We start from the raw sequence: 21,064 nt of genomic DNA on the forward strand, positions 1-21,064 counted from the left end.
AGGTCTTCAAATGGCTGGGTGATATAATTGAGGATGACCTGTCATGGGCTCAGCACATAGTTGCAATCACAAAGCCGGCTCATCAGTGCCTCCAGTTTCATCAAAGTTTAAAAAGATATGGGTGCACTATGGAACATATTGTGACTGGTGGCATCATGGCCTAGTACGGCAATTCCAATGTGTAAGAATGCAAGAGGCACCAGAGAGTAGTGAATTCAGCCCATCCACCACCAGCAAAGCATCCCGACTTCAAGAAGCAGGCATCTATCATCAACACTTCCCAGCCATCAAGAAGGAGGCATCATCCATCCATCACAGATCTCCTCCTTCTGGGCCTTGCACCTTTCTCGCTGCTACCATCAGGCAGGAGGCACAGAATCCAGTACACCACCCGATTCAGGAGTAGCAACTTCCCTTTAGCTGATCTGCAAACCCCCAAACTTCTTCAGCAATGGAACACAACGAAACCCCTCTTGCACAACATGTACTTGTTTCCTAACAGTGTATATTTCTCTAATTTATGCAGTCTTCTTTTCACTGTTTCATAGAATTTGGTATAATTTATGTATAATCCCCCCAGAACTTACATTCTTGAGTGGTGTCCAAGTCTCTGGTGCCTGTGATACTGCTGCAAGCAAAATCTTTATTATACCTGCACTGCACTGTACTTGTGCATGTGGCAACAAACTGATATTGATTTGACTGTGGAAGGTCCTGCCCAGTAAGAATGGACAATAACATCTTACAAATCATTTTCTCTGAAACATACAGAATTCAGTTTTATTCTCAAAACAGCAATACAGATTTTGATCTTGGTGTGTATCTTTTGGCTGATTCATGCTCCACTAATAAAAAAATTGCATGATCAATAAATAGAGCGGCACAGTGGCGCAGCGGCAGAGTTGCCGCCTTACAGCGCTTGCAGAGGCCTGGATTCGATCCCGACGACGGGTGCTGTCTGTACGGAGTTTGGACATTCTCCCAGATTTCTCCGAGATCTTCGGTTCACTCCCACACTCCAAAGATGTGCAGGTTTGTAGGTTAATTGGCTTGGTATAATTGTAAATTGTCCCATAGCGTGTGTGTAAGATAGTGTTAATATGCGGGGATCACTGGTCGGTGCGGACTCGGTGGGCCGAAGGGCCTGTTTCCTCGCTGTATCTCTAAACCAAAATAAACTAAACTAAATAAAAGGTTAATCTAAACATCAAACTATGTAATTGTTTTGAAGGTGGGTTTAAATAAAATAGCGGGGAGGAGGGGTTGACAAATTGGGAGTATAAGAATGGAGTTGAAGGGGAAGAGTGTATGGGAAAAGTTATGAAAGACACCCAAATTAATGGAACGGAAAGTTCAAGAAGGGATAAGAGAGTAAGGTCAGGAGAAAGAGGAGCCGGTGTGAGAGGGGAGGTGAATACCGAATTAAAAGTGTTATATATGAATGCGCGAAGTACAAGAAATAAAGTGGATGAGCGTGAGTCTCAGTTAGAAATTGGTGAGTATGATGTTGTGGGAATTACAGAGACATGGCTGCAAGAGGATCAGAGCTGGGAACTGAATCTTCAAGGATATACGTCCTATCAAAAAGACAGACAGGTGGGGAGAGGGGGTGGGGTGGCACTGTTGGTAAGGAATGAAATGGGAGTTATCTACAGGCCCCAAACAGTAGCCTGGAGATAGGGTGCAAGTTGCATCAGGAGATAAAATTAGCATGCAACAAAGATAATGCTATGGTGGTTATAGGAGATTTCAACATGCAGGTGGGCTGGGAAAATCAGGTTGGTACTGGACCCCAAGAAAGGGAGTTTGTAGAGTGCCTCCGAAATGGATTCTTAGAGCAGCTTGTACTGGAGCCTACCAGGGAGCAGGCAATTCTGGATTTAGTGTTATGTATTGAAACGGATTTGACAAGGGAACTCAAGGTAAATGCATCATTAGGAGGTAGTGACCATAATATGATAAGTTTTAATCTGCAAGGAGTCCCTAAAGACGGTCGGCTGATCCCTCGGGCGTCCGCCTTCCGGCAACTCCTGCAACCGAGTAGGCCCCAGACATAGCAGCCACGCTGTTCAACTGGAAGCAGCCTATCAGGTCGAGAGGGGAATGCAGATGCTCGGCAAGTTTGTATTCCCATTTACATGCTCAGGCTCAGCGGCCAAATCAAATGGAGAGGACACTTCATCCTTGCTGGGCATAGTGAGATGTAACCACAAATGAAAAATCCCCCTCTCCAAGCAGGACAACGCCAAGCCGCACCATCATCTCTCGCAGATGGACGGATGCCAGTACAATCTGCAATTTGAGAGGAAGAAGGTAAAATCGGAAGTGTCGGTACTGGAGTTGAACAAATGGGACTATGGGGGCATGAGGGAGGAGCTGGCCAAAGTTGACTGGAAAGGGACCCTAGCAGGGATGATGGTAGAACAGCAATGGCAGGAATTTCTGGGAATAGTCCAGAAGATGCAGGATCATTTAATTCAAAAGAGGAAAAAAGATTCCAAGGGGAGTAAGGGGCAACCATGGCTGAAAAGGGTAGTCAAGGACAGTATAAAAATAAAAGAGAAGATGTATAACATAGCAAAGGTGAGTGGGAAGCCAGAGGATTGGGAAACTTTTAAAGAACAACAGAAGGTAACTAAAAAGGCAATACGGGGAGAAAAGTTGAAGTACAAAGGTAAGATAGCCAAGAATATGAAGGAGGATAGTAATAGCTTCTTTAGGTATGTGAAGAGGAAAATATTAGTTAAGACAAATGTGGGTCCCTTGAAGACAAAAACAGGTGAATTTATTATGGGGAACAAGGAAACGGCAAACAAGTTGAACAGGTACTTTGGTTCTGTCTTCACTAAGGAAGACACAAACAATCTCTCAAAGGTACAAGGGGACAGAATAGCTAGGGTGATGGAGGAACCGAACGAAATTTGCATTAGGCAGGAAATGGTTTCGGGTAGACTGATGGGACAGAAGGCTGATAAATCCCCAGGGCCTGATGGTCTTCATCCCAGGGTACTCTAGAAATCGTGGATCCATTGGTGATCATTCTCCAATGTTCTATAGATTTTGGATCCGTTCCTGTGGATTGGAGGGTAGCTAATGTTATCCCACTTTTCAAGAAAGGAGGGGGAGGGAGAGAGAAAGCAGGGAATTATAGACCAGTTAGTCTGACATCAGTGGTGGGGAAGATGCTGGAGTCGATTATTAAAGATGTCATAGCAGTGCATTTGGATAGCAGTAACAGAATCGGTCCAAGTCAGCATGGATTTACGAAGGGGAAATCGTGCTTGACTAATCTTCTAGAATTTTTTGAGGATGTAAATAGTAACATGGACAAGGGAGAGCCGGTGGATGTAGTGTACCTGGACTTAGAGAGTTAGATAGAGCTCGGAGAGCTAGCGGACTCAAAGGGTATGGGGAGAAGGCAGGAATGGGGTACTGATTGTGGATGATCAGCCATGATCACATTGAATGGTGGTGCTGGCTCAAAGAGCCAAATGGCCTACTCCTGCATCTATTGTCTATGTATCTATGTATCATGGTCTCACAAATAACCAACATTGGCAGGTGTTGGAAACCTCCAGCAACAAGTTTGATTTTTGGGCTTCTTCTCATTGGTATGCTGTAATTTTTTCTTTTAACTTTATTATTGGCACATTGCTTATTGGATAAATCTGAATAATATTGATGCTGAAGCCTTTTAAGCATCAGTTTTAATTCTGGACTAGAGTAGCTCTCTAAGCTTTAGCATGCTGAATACAGGAACATAGTACGAAACAAGTGAAAAATATTATACCACCCCGATGGACCATGTCATTGAGTCAGAGTGATACAGCATGGAAAGAAGCCCTTTGGCCCAACATGCCCACACCGGCCAATATGTCCCAGCCCCACTCGTCCAACCTGTCTGCGTTTGGTCCATATCCCTCCAAACCTGTCCTATCCATGTACTTGTCTAACTGTTTCTTAAAAGTTGGGATAGATCCAGCCTCAACTACCTCCTCTGGCAGCTTGTTGCATACACTCACCACCCTTTGTGTGAAAAAGTCATCCCTCAGATTCCTATTAAATCTTTTCTTCTTCACCTTAAACCTATGTCCTCTGGGCCTCGATTCACCTGCTCTGGTCAAGAAACTCTATGCATCTACCCGATCTATTCCTCTCATGATTTTGTATGCCTCAATAAGATCACCCCTCATCCTCCTGCACCTCCAAGGAATAGAGACCCAGCCTACTTAACCTCTCTCCACAGCATACCCTCTAGTCTTGACAACATTCTCGTAAATATTTTCTGTACCCTTTCTAGCTTGACAACAAATTACCTCAAATTATTTTACATTGGGAAAGCATTTCTCTTAATAGCTATTTAAGTACTACTTGAAATGCATGCTCAAATTCTTCAAGTATTTGTGGCTACCTACTTTATTGTTCATTTCTTCACTGTCATAATACACCCATGCCATAATGCTGCAAGTGAACAAATAAAGCAGCAATTACATAATTAAGATATTGAGCTCACTGCTACTAACACTAACCAAAGTGCAGCGGGTATTGATTTCACCTTCTTTACAAATTCAGACTTTTGTCTTGGGCAGTAAATGTGCACATATCTGTGTTATTTCAAATGGTGCTGTTTGCATGCACTTCATAAGTGCGATAGAGCAAGTTTAACAAGTTTAACAGAGCTATTTCTCCCATTTATTTGTACCTTATTCCCACCTTCCCTGCTACAGAGCATGTCTTTATTTACTATTTACTTGAACACATCCAATGTAAGTGTAGCCAATCTAATTTAATCATTTACAGGGTCCGTGATCTCGCCTTTCCCCAGTCATTGATTAGCTTCACAGTTCCTTTGGCAGAAATGAGTGAAATCATCCAGTCACATCAACGTAAAATGGAGTCATATTATCAGTCATATTATTATAGGACGCTTACAAAATTACAGATTTGAGAACACAATTACAGCTTTAATTCTCTCTGATAGTACACGACAATTAAGAAGCCTACATCAATATTTTCCCAATTGAAGTGCTACCGCGAGCGAGATTTACAAGTGAATAAGTAACAAGTTTTCTGGCCTTCGTTAGCAATTTCCTGATAGGATCATAAAGTTAGGATGATTTTCCAGGAATTAAATGGGGAATTGGTTGAACCTGGCTCAGAAACAGCTACCCCATTCATTGGTGGAATAGCTACAAGGGACAGAGTGGGTACCAGGGAGGTAACATTTCTTTTAACTTAACAAACAACATTTAAATAATATTCAATTGGTTTATTGGTTTCTAATTTTAAGATTTAAAAAAAAATTCCAGTTAATTTTGGAATGTTCTTGGCTTTTTTCCCCATTAAAATGTTTGCCAGGTTCTAGTCTGCTGGGCCTGAGTTTATGAACTACTAGGCCCTCTTAATAATTGCGGCTTAATCTGATATCCCTTTCAATGGTACTTAGATGACTAATGCTCTACTGTCAAGAAGGTCATGCCAGACAGCATTTAGCAGACAGTCAATACTGGAGGTATAAGAAAATAACTGCAGATGCTGGTACAAATCGATTTATTCACAAAATGCTGGAGTAACTCAGCAGGTCAGGCAGCATCTCGGGAGAGAAGGAATGGGTGACGTTTCAGGTTCACAAAGGGCAAGTTTGATGGCTTGTCAATGACAGGAAATTCTACTCAACATTTTACTCACAGTGCAAGTTTGTTAAGATGATATCTTGCAAAAGGTCATCAAATAACAGTTAACAGTACTCCTTACAATCTATCAAATTTGCAAGAATCAGAACTCAATTTTTTTTTTTTTTTAACGAATGTGGCACTTAAGTCATGATGCAGAGAAAGAGAGAAAACCTACCACTGCCTTAAAGGCGCTGGACAACCTATGCTGTAAATTTTGCACACATTTCTCCCATCATCTCCAACCACCCCAGTCACCCTGCCACCTTCCACTCGTTTGCATTTTTATCTCCCATCCCAGAGTCCCACTTTCTTTTTATCTGCTGCTTTTTCTTCTCCCATCCCCCTCTACATTTACATTTCACCCCTCCTTTTCCTCTGAGTTGCTCAAACTTTGCAGCCAGTCCGTAGTAACCATCTACAAACTGCAATATGATAATAATCAATAATCTGCTTAATTTAGAGCAAAAAAAACCAAAGTGCTGGAGGTACTCAGCGGGTCATGCAGCATCGGCAGAGCCAAGGGACAGTTGCTGAGTTGGGTCAACACATTGATGGGAGTATGGTAGGTGGGTGTGGGGGTAGGAAGCTGTAAGAGGGGCGGGGTGGAACAAAGCCTGGCAAGTGATAGGTGGATACTGGAGGGGGATGATCGGCAGATAGGTGGAGATATTGACACCCAAGGCTAGGGAGGAAAAAGAGTCAAAAAGGTGTCAGATAAGGAAAGAGAAGGAGCCGTGAAAGATTAAGCCAGAGGGATGGATATAGATAGAAGGGCACAAGGGGATGGGGATTAAAGGGAAATATAGCACTCGGGGATGGATGGAAGATGAGCATGCGAGATATAGGGGCGGAACAGGGCGACTGTGGTTGTGGGAGATAGTGGATGAAATGGATGCTTGGCAGGGTGGGCTAGTAGGAGAAAGAGAGGGAATTTTATAGGTATATAATTCTGCTACCCAAGCAGAATATGTTCCTCTCTGAAGAAAAGCAACGGAGTTGTTGCTGATGTCATTGTCTCTACTTGTCCTGTACCAACATAAATTAAATAGTTAAGAGAGGAACATATTCTGCTTGGGTCATTTAATTTATGTTGGTACAGGACAAGTAGAGACAATGACATCAGCAACAACTCCCTTGCTTTTCTTCAAATTGCTGTCATGATTTATTACAGTGAGACACTGAACAGCATGGAACCAGGTCCTTCAGCTCTGTCGACACACTGGCCATCAAGTACTTATTTATACCAACCTCTGTTAACACCATTCAGCCTTTTCTTTTTACATCCATTGAGAATGTGGAAGGGGCTCCGTTCAACATCTCATGAAAAACAAAACCACCGAGAGTACATCGTTCCCTCGGTATTCCCGGGAGAATCCACTGAGAATTATGTGTGCATGTTTTTGGATTGAGGCTTTGACTCTGGACCCTTCCGACTCAGAGCCAGGAATGCCACCAACTGAGCTTCAGCAGACAATGAGTAATGAAACTGATTTATAATTTGGAGTCAAACGTAACTTAAATAATGCTTTATATGCAAAGCTCCAACATCCCGAGCAAACATATTAGAAGCTACAATGCGAAAATTGGAACTGGCTCGTAGACAGTGGACAACTGATAAACAGAAGAAATACTAGTCCATTCATCTCACATGTGCCTCAGGGAAAGGTCCAATGACCCTGAATCTAAAGTAACTAATTGTAACTGTGTACTCGTGTAAATACCCAGAATTGTAAGAAAACCACAAAGTTTGCAGCAAAAACAGCATCGTTGGATGCAAAATCATTGAAGCAAGCCAAATGTAAGCCTCTGATGCTTACCACATGCCATTAGTTAACTCTCATATAACACTTTGATGAAAATTAACATTTTTACCTACACTACTTGATCTTCTGAGTATTTCCATCATTTTAAGTTCTTACTTTGATTTTCAGGATCCTCACCATTTTCATTTCGAAACTACACCAGACTGAAAGCAATTATTAGACTTAACAAGTCCAGCGTCACTCCATCATAAAAAATTCAAGGTTATTTTAATTTAATTTTATTATTAACTATAATCCACGCAAGAAAAATCAGATTATTCTGCAACTCCTGCCAACAGTAAGATAATGCACAGATACCACAACGTAAGAAAAACATTATTGCATTATCACGTAACCATTGCAACCTATAAATTTGAGAACATTTCCAAACATGGTTGCTTCTTTTCTATGTTCTAAAAAAATCAGTAGTCTTACTTGTAGGAGAAGTTCTCCGTCTTGCAGATGGTCTCTTGGTTGAGATGCTATGCAGTTTTCGTGGATACCATTCCCATTCGATTTCAAAGTAACTGGAGAAAAAAGTAAAATATATTTTTGTTTTGTTTTGCAGTGAGAAATTTAACTTTTTCCAAAATAAACAACGTGGATATTGTTGACTACTCATACAATTGGAGAAACTAGCATGTGTACATCTTACCCCCTACATATTACCTGATTTGAGGCAACAGGGTCAGCACATGTTACAATTCAGCAGATGTACCCAATACATTAGACTCCTCTGCTACCTTAACCTCAATGGACAGAAATGAAAGAGGGGTCTCGACCCGAAACATCACCCATTCCTTCTCTCCAGAGATGCTGCCTGTCCTGCTGAGTTACTCCAGCATTTTGTGTCTACTTTCGAACAGAAATGAAAACTTCATACAACAACATGGAAACTAAACATCGGAGAAGTAACTTTTCCATGAATAATCAAATAATTTAAAAACAGCCTACAATTCAGATACCATTCTCAAATCCAGGAAACCTGCATGAGACCAGAGGGAATACAATCATAGGAAAGTATGGCACAGAAATGGGCCCGTTTGGTCCACCCTGCCCTTGCCAATCTTGATGCCTACTTACTGTACATTCAGAAAGTATTCAGACCCCTTCATTTTTTCCACGTTTTGTTACGTTACAGCCTTATTTTAAAATGGATTAAATTAATTTTTTTATCATCAATCTACACAAAATACCCCATAATAAAAAAGCAAAAGCAGGTGTTTAGAAATTTTTGCAAAGTAATTAAAAAGAAATAACTGAAATATCACATTTACGTAAGTATTCAGACCCTTTTGACACTTGATGTCAAGTTAGGAAAAGGGGACGTACAACGAGATCTGGGTGTCCTAGTGCATCAGTCAATGAAAGGAAGCATGCAGGTGCAGCAGGCAGTGAAGAAAGCCAATGGAATGTTGGCCTTCATAACAAGAGGAGTTGAGTATAGGAGCAAAGAGGTCCTTCTACAGTTGTACAGGGCCCTAGTAAGACCGCACCTGGGGTACTGTGTGCAGTTTTGGTCTCCAAATTTGAGGAAGGATATTCTTGCTATTGAGGGCGTGCAGCATAGGTTTACTAGGTTAATTCCCAGAATGTCGGGACTGTCGTATGTTGAAAGACTGGAGCGACTAGGTTTGTATACACTGGAATTTAGAAGGATGAAAGGGGATCTTATTGAAACATATAGATTATTAAGGGGTTGGACACGTTAGAGGCAGGAAACATGTTCCCAATGTTGGGGGAGTCCAGAACCAGGGGCCACAGTTTAAGAATAAGGGGTAGGCCATTAGAACAGAGATGAGGAAACACTTTTTCAGTCAGAGAGTCGTAAATCTGTGGAATTCTCTGCCTCAGAAGGCAGTGGAGGTCAGTTCTCTGAATGCTTTCAAGAGAGAGTGAGATAGAACTCTTAAGGATCGCGGTCAGGGGTTGTGGGGAGAAGGCAGGAACAGGGTACTGATTGAGAATGATCAGCCATGATCACATTGAATTGTGGTGCTGGCTCGAAGGGCCGAATTGCCTACTCCTGCACCTATTGTCTTTACTCAGTACTTTGTTGAGGCACCTTTGGCAGCGATTACAGCCTCAAGTCTTCTTGAGTATGACGCTACAAGCTTGGCACACCTGTATTTGGGTAATTTCTCCCATTCTTCTCTGCAGATCCTCTCAAGCTCTGTCAGGTTGGATGGGGCGTGTCGATGCACAGCTATTTTCAGGTCCTTCCAGAGATGTTCTATCGGGTTCAAGTCCGGGTTCTGGCTGGGCCACTCAAGGACATTCACAGACTTGTCACAAAGCCACTCCTGCATTGTCTTGGCTGTGTGCTTAGGGTCGTTGTCCTGTTGGAAGGTGAACCTCCGCCCCAGTCTGAGGTACAGAACGCTCTGGAGCAGGTTTTCATCAAGGATCTCTCTATACTTTGCTCCGTTCATCTTTCCCTCGATCCTGACTAGTCTCCCAGTTCCTGCCGCTGAAAAACATCCCCACAGCATGATGTTGCCACTACCATGCTTCACCGTAGGTATGGTATTGGCCAGGTGATGAGTGGTGCCTGGTTTCCTCCAGACGTGATTCTTGGCATTCAAGCCAAAGAGTTCAATCTTGGTTTCATTAGACCAGTGAATCTTGTTTCTCATAGTCCGAGTCCTTTAGGTGCCATTTGGCAAACTCCAAGCGGGCTGTCATCTGTCTTTTACTGAGGAGTGGCTTCCATCTGGCCACTCGACTATAAAGGCCTGATTGGTGGAGTGCTGCAGATATAGTTATCCTTCTGGAAGGTTCTCCCATCTTCACAGAGGAACTCTGGAGCTCTGTCAGAGTTACCGTTGGGTTCTTGGTCACCTCCCTGCCCAAGGCCCTTCTCCCCCGATTGCTCCGTTTGGCCGGGCAGCCAGCTCTATGAAGAGTCCTGGTGGTTTCAAAGTTCTTCCATTTAAGAACGACAGAGGCCTTCGGGACCTGCAATGCTGCAGAAATTGTTTTATACCCTTCCCCATTTCTGTCTCGAAACAATCCTGTCTCGGAGATCTACGGACAATTCCTTCGTCTTCATGGCTTGGTTTTTGCTCTGACGTGCCCTGTCAACTGTGGGACCTTATATAGACAGGTGTGTGGCTTTCCAAATCATGTCCAATCAATTTAATTTACCACTGGTTGATCCAATCAAGTTGTAGAAACATCAAGGATAATCAGTGGAAACAGGATGAACCTAAGCTCAATTTTGAGTGTCATAGCAAAGGGTCTGAATACTTATGTAAATGTGATATTTCAGTTATTTATTTTTCATTACTTTGCAAAAAATTCTAAATTTTTAAAATAAGGCTGTAATGTAACAAAATGTGGAAAAAGTGAAGGGGTCTGAATACTTTCTAAATGCAATGTATGTCAATCCCATTTGCCTGCATTAGGCCCATATCCCAACTTCTTTCTGTCCAGGCACCTTTTAAACATTAGAATTGCAACTGCCTCCAATGCCTTTTCTGGTAGATCATTCCAGAAAGTGAGAAAACACCAAAGTCCTCTATTCCAGGCAATATCCTAGTGAATAGCGTGTGTATTCTTTCTATTGCTACCACATCCATTCTGCATTTTTTGCTCAAATGTCGCATTTGTTGGTCCTTATTATACTTTATGGAATTGAAATTTAAGAAGGACAAATGTCAGCTACAAAAACAATTGGTAATAAACATTGATTAATTTAATATAGTGAAATGGTGGATCTAAATGTTCCATCTATGATAGTGGGTTAGTAATTTTGGAGTGAGATTTCTTTTTGTGTCCAATTTGAAAAGATTCAATAAACTAAATATACCAGTCACATAAATAATTAAAGGCCATCTAATCAGTTAGGGCCCTCCAATAAGTTGTCAAAAACAAAATCTGATAATATCATGTTGTTCTTATCAATTAATTCATAGCCAGGAGACAAATTGCAACAAAGCTCTGTTGGGGTTAAAACAATCTTTAAACAGGGATAAAATATGATATAAAATCTATATACTAAAACTCTCGTTTGTTATCTTGTTTGTGACTGAACTTCAGCCAAAATGGTACACGATAACGCAACAATTTTAGGCCCATCTTACTCACCATTGTCACTTTAGTGATAATGCAAGTAGTTTTATTGAAATCGGTTATATTTTTAAAGTTATTCACATTTTTAAGTTTAAAAGGAGGGGAGGGGGAGGGGAGGAGGGAGGGGGGAGAAGGGGGAGAAGGGGGGAGAAGGGGGAGAGGGGGAGAAGGGGAGAAGGGGGAGAAGGGTTGAGGAGAGAGGGGAGGTGGGAGGACAGGGTGCTGCACCAATGCAGGAGAGGTTTGGGCCCAACGGGTCCACTTGATCTAGTATCTTATAAAAGCACAAGGTCGGATTCAGCAACATTGAAGATACTGACAAATGTGACCTTTATTGGGTGGCAGAGGAGGTAGCTGAGGCAAATACAATAGCAGCATTAAAAAGTCATTTGGACGGGTGCAAGGATAGGAAAGGCTTAGAGAAACATGGGCCAGGAAGGGATAAATGGTCCTAGCATGGATGGGGAATCTTGGTCAGTATGGATGAGTTGGCGGAAGAGCCTGTTTCCATGCTATATGATTCTATGGGTCTCACTTGTGGAGAAAGATACGCTGTTTGAAGCATCGGATACATTTACAGGTCCCATGATGGAAGTAACATGTACAATTTTTCAGAAACCTTGAAGCGTGCAATAAAACATTTGTCCTGAATTGTTTGTCAAAGATCAATTAGATTACGTGCTGAAAGTTTGTTTTTGAAGTGCCAAAATTTCACGCTGCAGCACGTGGCACATGCGGCATGGTGGCGCAGCGGTAGAGTTGCTGCCTCACAGCACCGGAGACCCGGGTTCGATCCTGACTACGGGTGCTGTCCTGATGGTGTACGTTCTCCCCGTGGGTTTTCTCTGAGCTCTTCAGTTTCCTCCCACACTTCAGACATAGAGATTTGTAGGTTAATTGGCTTGGTATAAAATGTAAAATTGTCTCTAGTGTGTGTAGAATAGTGTTGATGTGCGGGGATGGCTGGTCGGTGCGGATTCGGTGCGCACTGTATCTCTAACCTAAACTAAAGCTAGGAAATTAATTTAGTGGCATAAAGGAAAGGGAAGAACTGTCCCATTTTAGAATGCAACACTTTTGCCAGAATGCAAGGACTGCTGCTTCAGGGAAGAACAGGGAACTCCATGTCCCAGGGGGAAAGCCATCAATAGTGACACAAGAGAATCAGAGGAAAGCCTCAATGCATTCTAGAGAGTCATTCAGTATGGAGACAGACCCATCGGCCCAACTTGCCCACACTGGCCAATATGTCCCCTTTACACTCGTCCCACCTGCCTACATCTGGTCTATATCCCTCTAAATCTATCCTGTCCATGTACCTGTCGAAATAAATCTTGTGATAGTACCTGTCTCAACTATCACCTCAGTCTATACCACACACCCTTTGTGTAAAAAAGTTACCCCGTAGGTTTTTATTAAATCTTTTCTCCCTAAACCTAAACCTATGTCCTCTGGTTCTCGATCCCCCAACTCTGGGCAAGAGGCCATCTATTCTTCTCACAATTTTGTACACTTCAAAGAGATCAACCCATATCCTCCTGCACTCCAAGGAATAGAGTCCGAGCCTGCTCAATCACTCCTGATAGCTCAGGCCCTCAGGTCCTGGCAATATCCTCATAAATCTTCTCTGCACCCTTTCCAGCTTGACAATACCTTTCCTATAACATGGTTCATCCGATAACTGAACACAATACTCTAAATGTGGCTTCACCAATGTCTTATATAACTGCAACTCTCCCCCCCCCCCCCCCTCCACCCAAACTTCAACACTCAATGCTCTGACTGATGAAGGTCAAAGTGCCAAAAGCTCTAGTCCATAAAAATTGAGAATTGAAGAGGAGCCACAGAAAGAGGTTCCATTTAGAACAGAGATGAGGAAAAACTTTTTTAGTCAGAGAGTTGTGAATCTGTGGAATTCTCTGCCTCAGAGGGCAGTGAAGGCCAATTCTCTGAATACATTCAAGAGAGAGCTAGATAGAGCTCTTAAGGATAGCGGAGTCAGGGGGTATGGGGAGAAAGCAGGAAAGGGGTACTGATTGAGAATGATCAGCCATGATCACATTGAATGGCGGTGCTGGCTCGAAGGGCCAAATGGCCTACTCCTGCACCTATTGTCTATTGTCTATTACAGCATTTGCTTACATTTAAAACACACAAAACAGCAAGCCACACCCTACTATTTCCCAATGACATGAATTTTCTGCACCTTAGCCACTTTACAGAGAAGCCATGGTGTTCGCAAAGTGGGCAAGCTGAACTGGCACACCAAGGGTTACTATACTCTCCATCTGTGAATGCTTTTACTTCACCTGCTAATGCCCATCAACAACCCCGAGTGTTGAGAATAGAAAACCTTCTGTTCTAAAATTCACCCTCACAGCTCTACTATTTGCAAAGAGCTTCCTTTGGGAATATTATGTAAAAATCACTATTTTATATGTCATGTAGTTAAAAAAAAAAGGGGATTCCGAGATAACCCAGCGGGGATAATAAAATTGGAATTCAGCAGCTGCAGATATCAGCATAAAATCAACAACGAATGTGTAGTTAATGAAAGGAAATCTCTGTTTTAACTGCAATAGCCAAAACAATGTGATCTCGAGCTACAACCTTACTTGTGCAATACCACTGGCGACATTTGGTGACATTTCTCCAAAGGATTAGTTTTAGGATATGACAAATAAATACAACTTCCATATTGCAGAATAAAAGTTAAATAAATATAGGTACATTACATTCAAATATGTAATGTGAAACGAGTAAATAAATGGTTTCCAATTAATAAAACCTGGGTCAATTGGAACCAACAAGACAAAGTTTGTAAAGTTGTTTGCGACTAGTGTACGAAAACCTTGTGCACCTGTAAACTTCATCAACCTTACAGATTCAGAATAAATAGCCTGAAGTCAAAGCAACCAGCAAAGTGTTTCCTCATCAAGAAATTATAAAATTTGTCAGTGCAATAATTCGCCAGACTAAAATAAACATTGCTGCATATTTTATGAAATGAAAATGTCATGATAGGTATTTAGTTCTGATCAGCAGATAGAGGCATTCAGCACAGAAACATGCCCTATGATCCAACCCAGCTCTGCTGACCACAATGCCCATCTAAGATAGTCCCATTTACACATGTTTTGCCCATATCCCATATGCCTTTCCTATCCTTTACCTGTCTAAATGTCTTTTAAATGTTGTTATTGTAGCTGTCTCAACTACTTTGTCTGGCAGTTCATTTCAGATGTGTACTATTCCTATGTGAAAAATATGCCATTCGGGTCCCTTTAAAATCTTTCCCTTCTTCCCTTAAACCTCCGCCATCTAGGTTTCGATTTCCCTTCCCTTGGAAAAAGCTTTTGTGCATTCACCTTATCTATTCATCCTCCTATGATTTCCGTACACCTCTGTAAGATTACCCCCCAGTCTCCTTTGCTCAAAAAATATATAAAGCCCTAACCTGCCCAACCTCTTCCTAGAACTCAGGCTCTCGAGTCTCAGCAACATTCTCGTAAATCTTGTTTGCATACTTTCCAACTGAATGACGCAAATGCTGCGAGAGCATATTTCATTTTGGATAAGAGTCTGTAAAGCAGCACGAGTGCAATATCTTCACGTCATTCAGCAGTTCTTCATAGTCATAGTTCCGCCCATTGTTCCCCTGCAGCAACAGGGCAGGAAGTCGGAAACCCATTAGTTCTCCTCCATCTACGCATTTATACACCATTCAACATCAGTGCAAACTGATAGCAATGTTCTGCTATCACATAATTACCACCATTGTTGGAATTTCTTTTGTTGTCATTTTGAATCACTGGACGACTTTGTTCAAAGCGCAAACTGCTGGAGGAACTCGGGTGGTCAGGCAGCTCTTTGGAGGGAAATGCCCAGATGATATTACAGTCGAAATTGTTCTTCGGCTAATGGAGTGGGGGGGGGGGGGGGGAGAAAGCAGGAAGAGGTCGGGTTGGGTAAGCGAGAGGTGGATCATGATTGGGACAGAACATGGTCAAAGAGCAAGGAAGCAGCAGGATCCGTAGAGGGCAGGGAGAGAAAGAGGGAAAACAGAGGGAACAGAGAGTAAAAAGAGAGGTGAGGTTGGGGCCATCAGCTTGTCATTTCTCAAGAACCTCAAACTACCTATTTTCTCATTGCTGTGTCTTTCTGATGTCTAAGGTTCTATGAATTAAAATATGTCACACAAAAGCAACAAAAAAAACTATAAGAATGAGCCACAAATTAAAGGCCCCGTATCTGATCATATAGGTTCAGAAGGTAAACATTTTAAAACCCAATACAAAGGTAAAAGAAAGGTGATCGGCCATCTCTTGCTGCACACTGGATTAAGTTTGTTCCCCCAAATTGTTACTATTGAAATGGAAGGGATTAATTGTACAATTTTACATATTCGCAGGGATTCCATGTTTATATGAACTGGAAGCGAGAAAAAACCAGGACAAATCAGGGCCGACAACAAGTGACCTCAGGCAAGGAGGTTCTCCGATAGGCTAACTATTGACTCCCGACAGGTGTGAGCCCAAGAGAGATACACGATTACAAACTGTGGAACTAGTTATTGGACTTTTAGTGGAGGAAGGGGGAGGGGGGAGGCGTTTGTAGAAATTACCTAAAATTAGAGAATTCGTCGTTCATACCGCTGGTTTATATTTAAGAGATACAGCAATGCAGCAATCAGCAACTTCAATTTGATCTCAATCTGAAGAAGGGTCTCGACCCGAAACGTCACCCATTCCTTCTCTCCCTGAGATGCTGCCTGACCTGCTGAGTTACTCCAGCATTTTGTGAATAAATACCTTCGATTTGTATCAGCATCTGCAGTTATTTTCTTACACTATCGTATCTCCTTCTGTTCATTCCTGTCCAATAGGTTATTTTATGGTAGACACACCCATTTATTTTGCCAAGATGTAAAAGTCACACTAATCTGCATTGTATAGCATCTGCAACATGCTTGCCCGATTCTGCTAATGAGTTTGTCTTTTAGTCCTCCTCATTTTCCTAAACCTCATGCTTTATGTTCCTGACACACAGTCAAATTTAGTTCTGTACAACCACCATCACAATTGATAAATACACAAAACAAAAATAAACTCATCAACACTTCGACTACATAGGCCAATATCATTATTTTAGACTTTACTTTAGAGGTACAGAGTGGAAACAGGCCCTTCAGCCCACAAAGTCCATGCTAACCAACGATCACTTGTACACTAGCAGTATCCTACACACTCAGGACAGTCTAAACCAATTAACCTACAAACCTGTACAGCTTTGGAGTGTGGAGGAAACCAAAGCACCCTGACAAAACCCACACAGTCACAGGGCAAACAAAAAATACTCTGTACAGACAGCACACGTGGTCAGGATCGAACCTGGGTCTCTGGCACTGTAAGGCAGCAACTCTACCACTGCGCCTCTGTGAAGCTACCCAAGCGGAATACGAGCTGCTGTTCCTCCAATTTGTGTGTGGCCTCCCTTTGGCAATGGAGGAGGCCCAGGACAGAAAGATCAGTATGGGAATGGAAAGGAGAGTTAATGTGGTTATCATTTGGGAGATCCAGTAGGCCTTGGCAAGTTTTTTGTTGCGTGCTGTCCAGCCAGCGGAAAGACATGCAACAATAAAGTATCATTGAATCATTGGGAGGAGGTGGTTTGGGTCGGAAGGGATGAGCGAACCAATGAACTGCAGAGGGAGTGGTCTTTGCAGGAGGAGTAAAGGGGCATGGATGGGAAGATTAGTGGTGGGATCATGTTGGAGGTGACAGAAATGTCAGAGGATAATGTGTTGGGTGCAGAGGCTGGTGGAGTAAAAGGTGAGGACCAGGGGAACTCTGCCCTTGTTGCGTCTATGGTGAGAGGGAGCGAAGGAGATGCAGAAGGAGATGCGGGCGAGGGAGCTATCTATGACAGACACAGGGAAACCATGTTCACTAAAGAATGAAGGCACCTTGGATGTCCTAGTGTGGAAAGCCTCATCTTGGGAGCAGATGCAGTGGAGACATAGGAATTGAGAGTAGGAGATAATGTTTTTGCAAGAGGAAAGGTGGGAGGAAGTGTGGTCAAAATAACTATGGAAATCAGCAGGTTTATAGTAGATGTCAGTCGATAGTCATCCCGAAACAGCTCACAGAGGTGCACTAAAAATGCACACTATGGCAAGGTGGGAAAGATTAATAGGAATAAACAAAATCTTGGTCAGAGGTGGAATAAACTAATCAACCATTTGACTTCCAAATGGCATGGTCTGAAGCATCTCCAGTTTTATTGGTAACACTGATAAACCAAGGCTCTCCCGGTCATAACTTGAACCTCCTGTTTGCACTGCAGATCCTAAGGAACAACTGAGCGGGAGCAAATATTATATTAACTATTTTCTGCATTGTTAACATTGATAAATTTTGAACCAAATCAAACAGAAAGCACAATAACTGCTTCAGCAAGTCTTCACCTCAAAATACTATCCAAGTAACACTGATACCCATTGTTCCCACCTCATGTTGGCTAGCAACTGTAGTCATATTCAAAATAAACACCCTTAAAAGCAAACACTGATTCAGAACTGGTTAATAATACCTGAAATTAGAGAATTCTATGTTCATGTCGTTGGGTTGTAGTTTATCCAAGCAGAATGCGAGGTGCTACTCTTCCAGTTTGCACATGGCCTCACTCTGGCAAAGCAGGTGGTCAAGGGCAGACTGGTTTATATGAAAGTAGGACAGGGGAATGAAGTAACTTGCAACCAGGAGCTTCAGTTGGCCCTGGTGGACAAAGGATAAGTCATAAGGTCAAAAGGTCATGTGGTAGGAGCAGAATTAGGCCATTTGGACCATCAGATCTATTCCGCCATTCAATCATGGCTGATCAATCTCTCCCTCCTAACCCCATTCTCCTGCCTTCTCCCCATAACCCCTGTACTAATCAAGAATTTATCGGTCCTTAAAAATATCCATTGACTTGGCCTCCGCAGCCTTCTGTGGCAAATAATTCCACAGATTCACAACCCATCACCTTACGTGTTCTGTGAAGCACCGCCGAGCATCAACTGTGTTTTACAATTGCCCATGTCCATCTAATTTAATTGCTTTTAGTTTTAGAGATACCCATGCGGTCACATTTTAGTTTTATACACTACGTTTATGTGGATTGTGTATGCTCATTGGTGAGATCAGCATCAATTCAGCCATGCATGTTTTACAACAGAGACAGCCCCAGGATGTATTCTTCAAATATACACAATTCCCTTTTATTGCTTCTCCAAATTGCAAGACTCTTTCAGAATATTTCAAGCAGCTGAACTAATCTCCTCTTCTCTCCACCTTTAACAACTGTCCTTTCTCATTCATCTGATGTCATTCATTATAATGCTATGGAGATAGAATTACTGTAAAGCATTTTTCATGTATTTTCAGCTTTTTCATCCCAAAGTATCTCCAGAACACATCTTGCCTTTGTCAATTTCAAAGAAGATGTGCCTTTTAACCTGAGAAGTGTCAAAAACGTGTTATTTACTAATGTGTTGTTATTAATTTATTTCTTATGGATTTTGTGGATCCAGAATACAAATTATAAAGATAGACACAAAAAGCTGGAGTAACTCAGTGGGACAAGCAGCATCTCTGGAAAGAAGGAATAAGTGACGTTTCGGGTCGAGACCATTCTTCAGTCTGAAGAATGGTCTCGACCCGAAACGTCACCCATTTCTTCTCTCCAGAGATGCTGCCTGACCCGTTGAGTTACTCCAGCTTTTTGTGTCTATCTTTGGTTTAAACCAGCATCTGCAGTTCCTTTCTACACATACAAATGATAAATACAGAATGTGTTTCAGGGCATAACCAAACCACAGCAATATGTGAAAGTTGGAGGAGAGTGGGGATGGAACTCAACACAATTGGTGCAACCCTCCAGTAAACTAGAACTTGGGAGAAAAGACTAGATATGAGCATCATTGTGGATTGCAGCATTGTACATGGTACCAAAGATGTTTCAGAAAGGGAAGACCCAAAAAGGGAAATGGGACTAGTTTAGATGAGGCATCTCGGTTGGCATGGATGAGTTTGGGCCAAAAAGCCAAAGAGAGATGTGTGGGCAAGTGTTTTTTTGTTATGGGGGGGGGGGGGGGGGGGGGGGGGGGGGGGGGAGTACCTGGAGTGCATTGCCAAGGAAGGTGGTGGAAGCAGGTACAATCATGCATTTGAGAGACATTTAGATGGGTGCAGGATATTCAAAGAATGGAAGGATATAGATAATGAAACGCTTTACATACTTATCTGCATTAAACTCCACTAACCATTCCTCAGCCCACTTGCTCAGCTAATCAAGATCCTGCTGTAATTTTTGATAACCATGTTCGCTATTCACGATACAACCCACTTTAGTGTCGTTAGCAAACTTCTCATCCAAATCATTGAAATAAACCACAAACAGTAATGGGCCCAGCATCGATCCCGGGGCATACCACGAGTCACAGGTTTCCAATTTGAAAATCAACCTTCCACTGATACCCTCTGCTTCCTTCCATGAAGCCAATTCTCCTTCCAGTTGTCTAGCTCTCACCGGATCGCATGCCAACTAACCTTCCAGAGCAGCCTAGTATGCGAAACCTTATTAAATGCCTTGCTGAATTCCATACAGAGAACATGTATGGGTTTGCCCTTGGAAAAGCATCCTTCTGAAATTTTGCCCAACCTCTTTCTACATCAAAATACATGGAAAGTATTTGCACAGAAGATTGGTATCTCTCAATAGGTCCATTTAGGAGTGGGCGGCTGGCCTCGTTTCCACTCCTCTACCCCAAAAATGGAGAAAGCTAACAACTTGACAGGAACCAAGAGTTGAAAAGTTTTAGGGAATGTTTTAAAAATGAGATATTTTCTGCATTTATTTAATGATTTTCTCAATATCCCCAACTTGTTGGCTAATATTTTCAGCAACTAATTAAATAGGAACTTAATAGTTATGATATTCACTTTCTCTCTTAAGAAAGTTGTTCTTAACTTTCTTGAAGTTAAGAACTTCAATTCAGTCTTAAAATAAGCCACAGACCTCTAGAGTTGCTAAGATCTCACCGAATTAGAAGTGCCCATCACTTGTCATTATCTGAAACTCACTTACATTTTGATTCTCCACTTTCTCTATTTGCTTGCTGTTTCTTTGTAAAATTCTCTCAAATTCGTCATTTTTTATCTTGAGCAGTGCTGGTCAATCAGGATTAGGAGTTTGGGTGTCAGTGTGAGAAGAGAGCAGAAAAAACGCTAGTTCTGGAGTCAAATTTAACACACAGAACAAAGAACATTAGAGGCCAATCATTTCATAATATTTTTAAAAAGTAAAGGACTTTTTGGTTTACTGAATGATGGTGATCGTCATATGGTAGTGAGAAAGTCAGCTCAAAGGAAAATGCGCTGCAAGATTTGTGCATTCGTTTATCTTGCTTTGAAAGTAGGTGAAAAGTTATCTTCTTTTCAAAGTAGGTACATTCAAATCTGATCATGCGGA

At 42.1% G+C, this 21,064-nt stretch overlaps 1 protein-coding gene across 1 annotated transcript in view; it reads right to left on the reverse strand.

The window, feature by feature from the left end:
* The window catches only part of LOC144606105 (aryl hydrocarbon receptor-like), a 163,707-nt gene that overhangs the window by 80,391 nt on the left and 62,252 nt on the right, over positions 1–21,064 (reverse strand). The window contains exon 3 of the mRNA XM_078421921.1: positions 7,913–8,004. Coding sequence (XP_078278047.1) covers positions 7,913–8,004 — 92 coding nt within the window. The remainder of the gene's footprint in view (positions 1–7,912; positions 8,005–21,064) is intronic.

Source organism: Rhinoraja longicauda, chromosome 2, assembly GCF_053455715.1.
Source record: "Rhinoraja longicauda isolate Sanriku21f chromosome 2, sRhiLon1.1, whole genome shotgun sequence".
Lineage (NCBI taxonomy): Eukaryota > Metazoa > Chordata > Chondrichthyes > Rajiformes > Arhynchobatidae > Rhinoraja > Rhinoraja longicauda.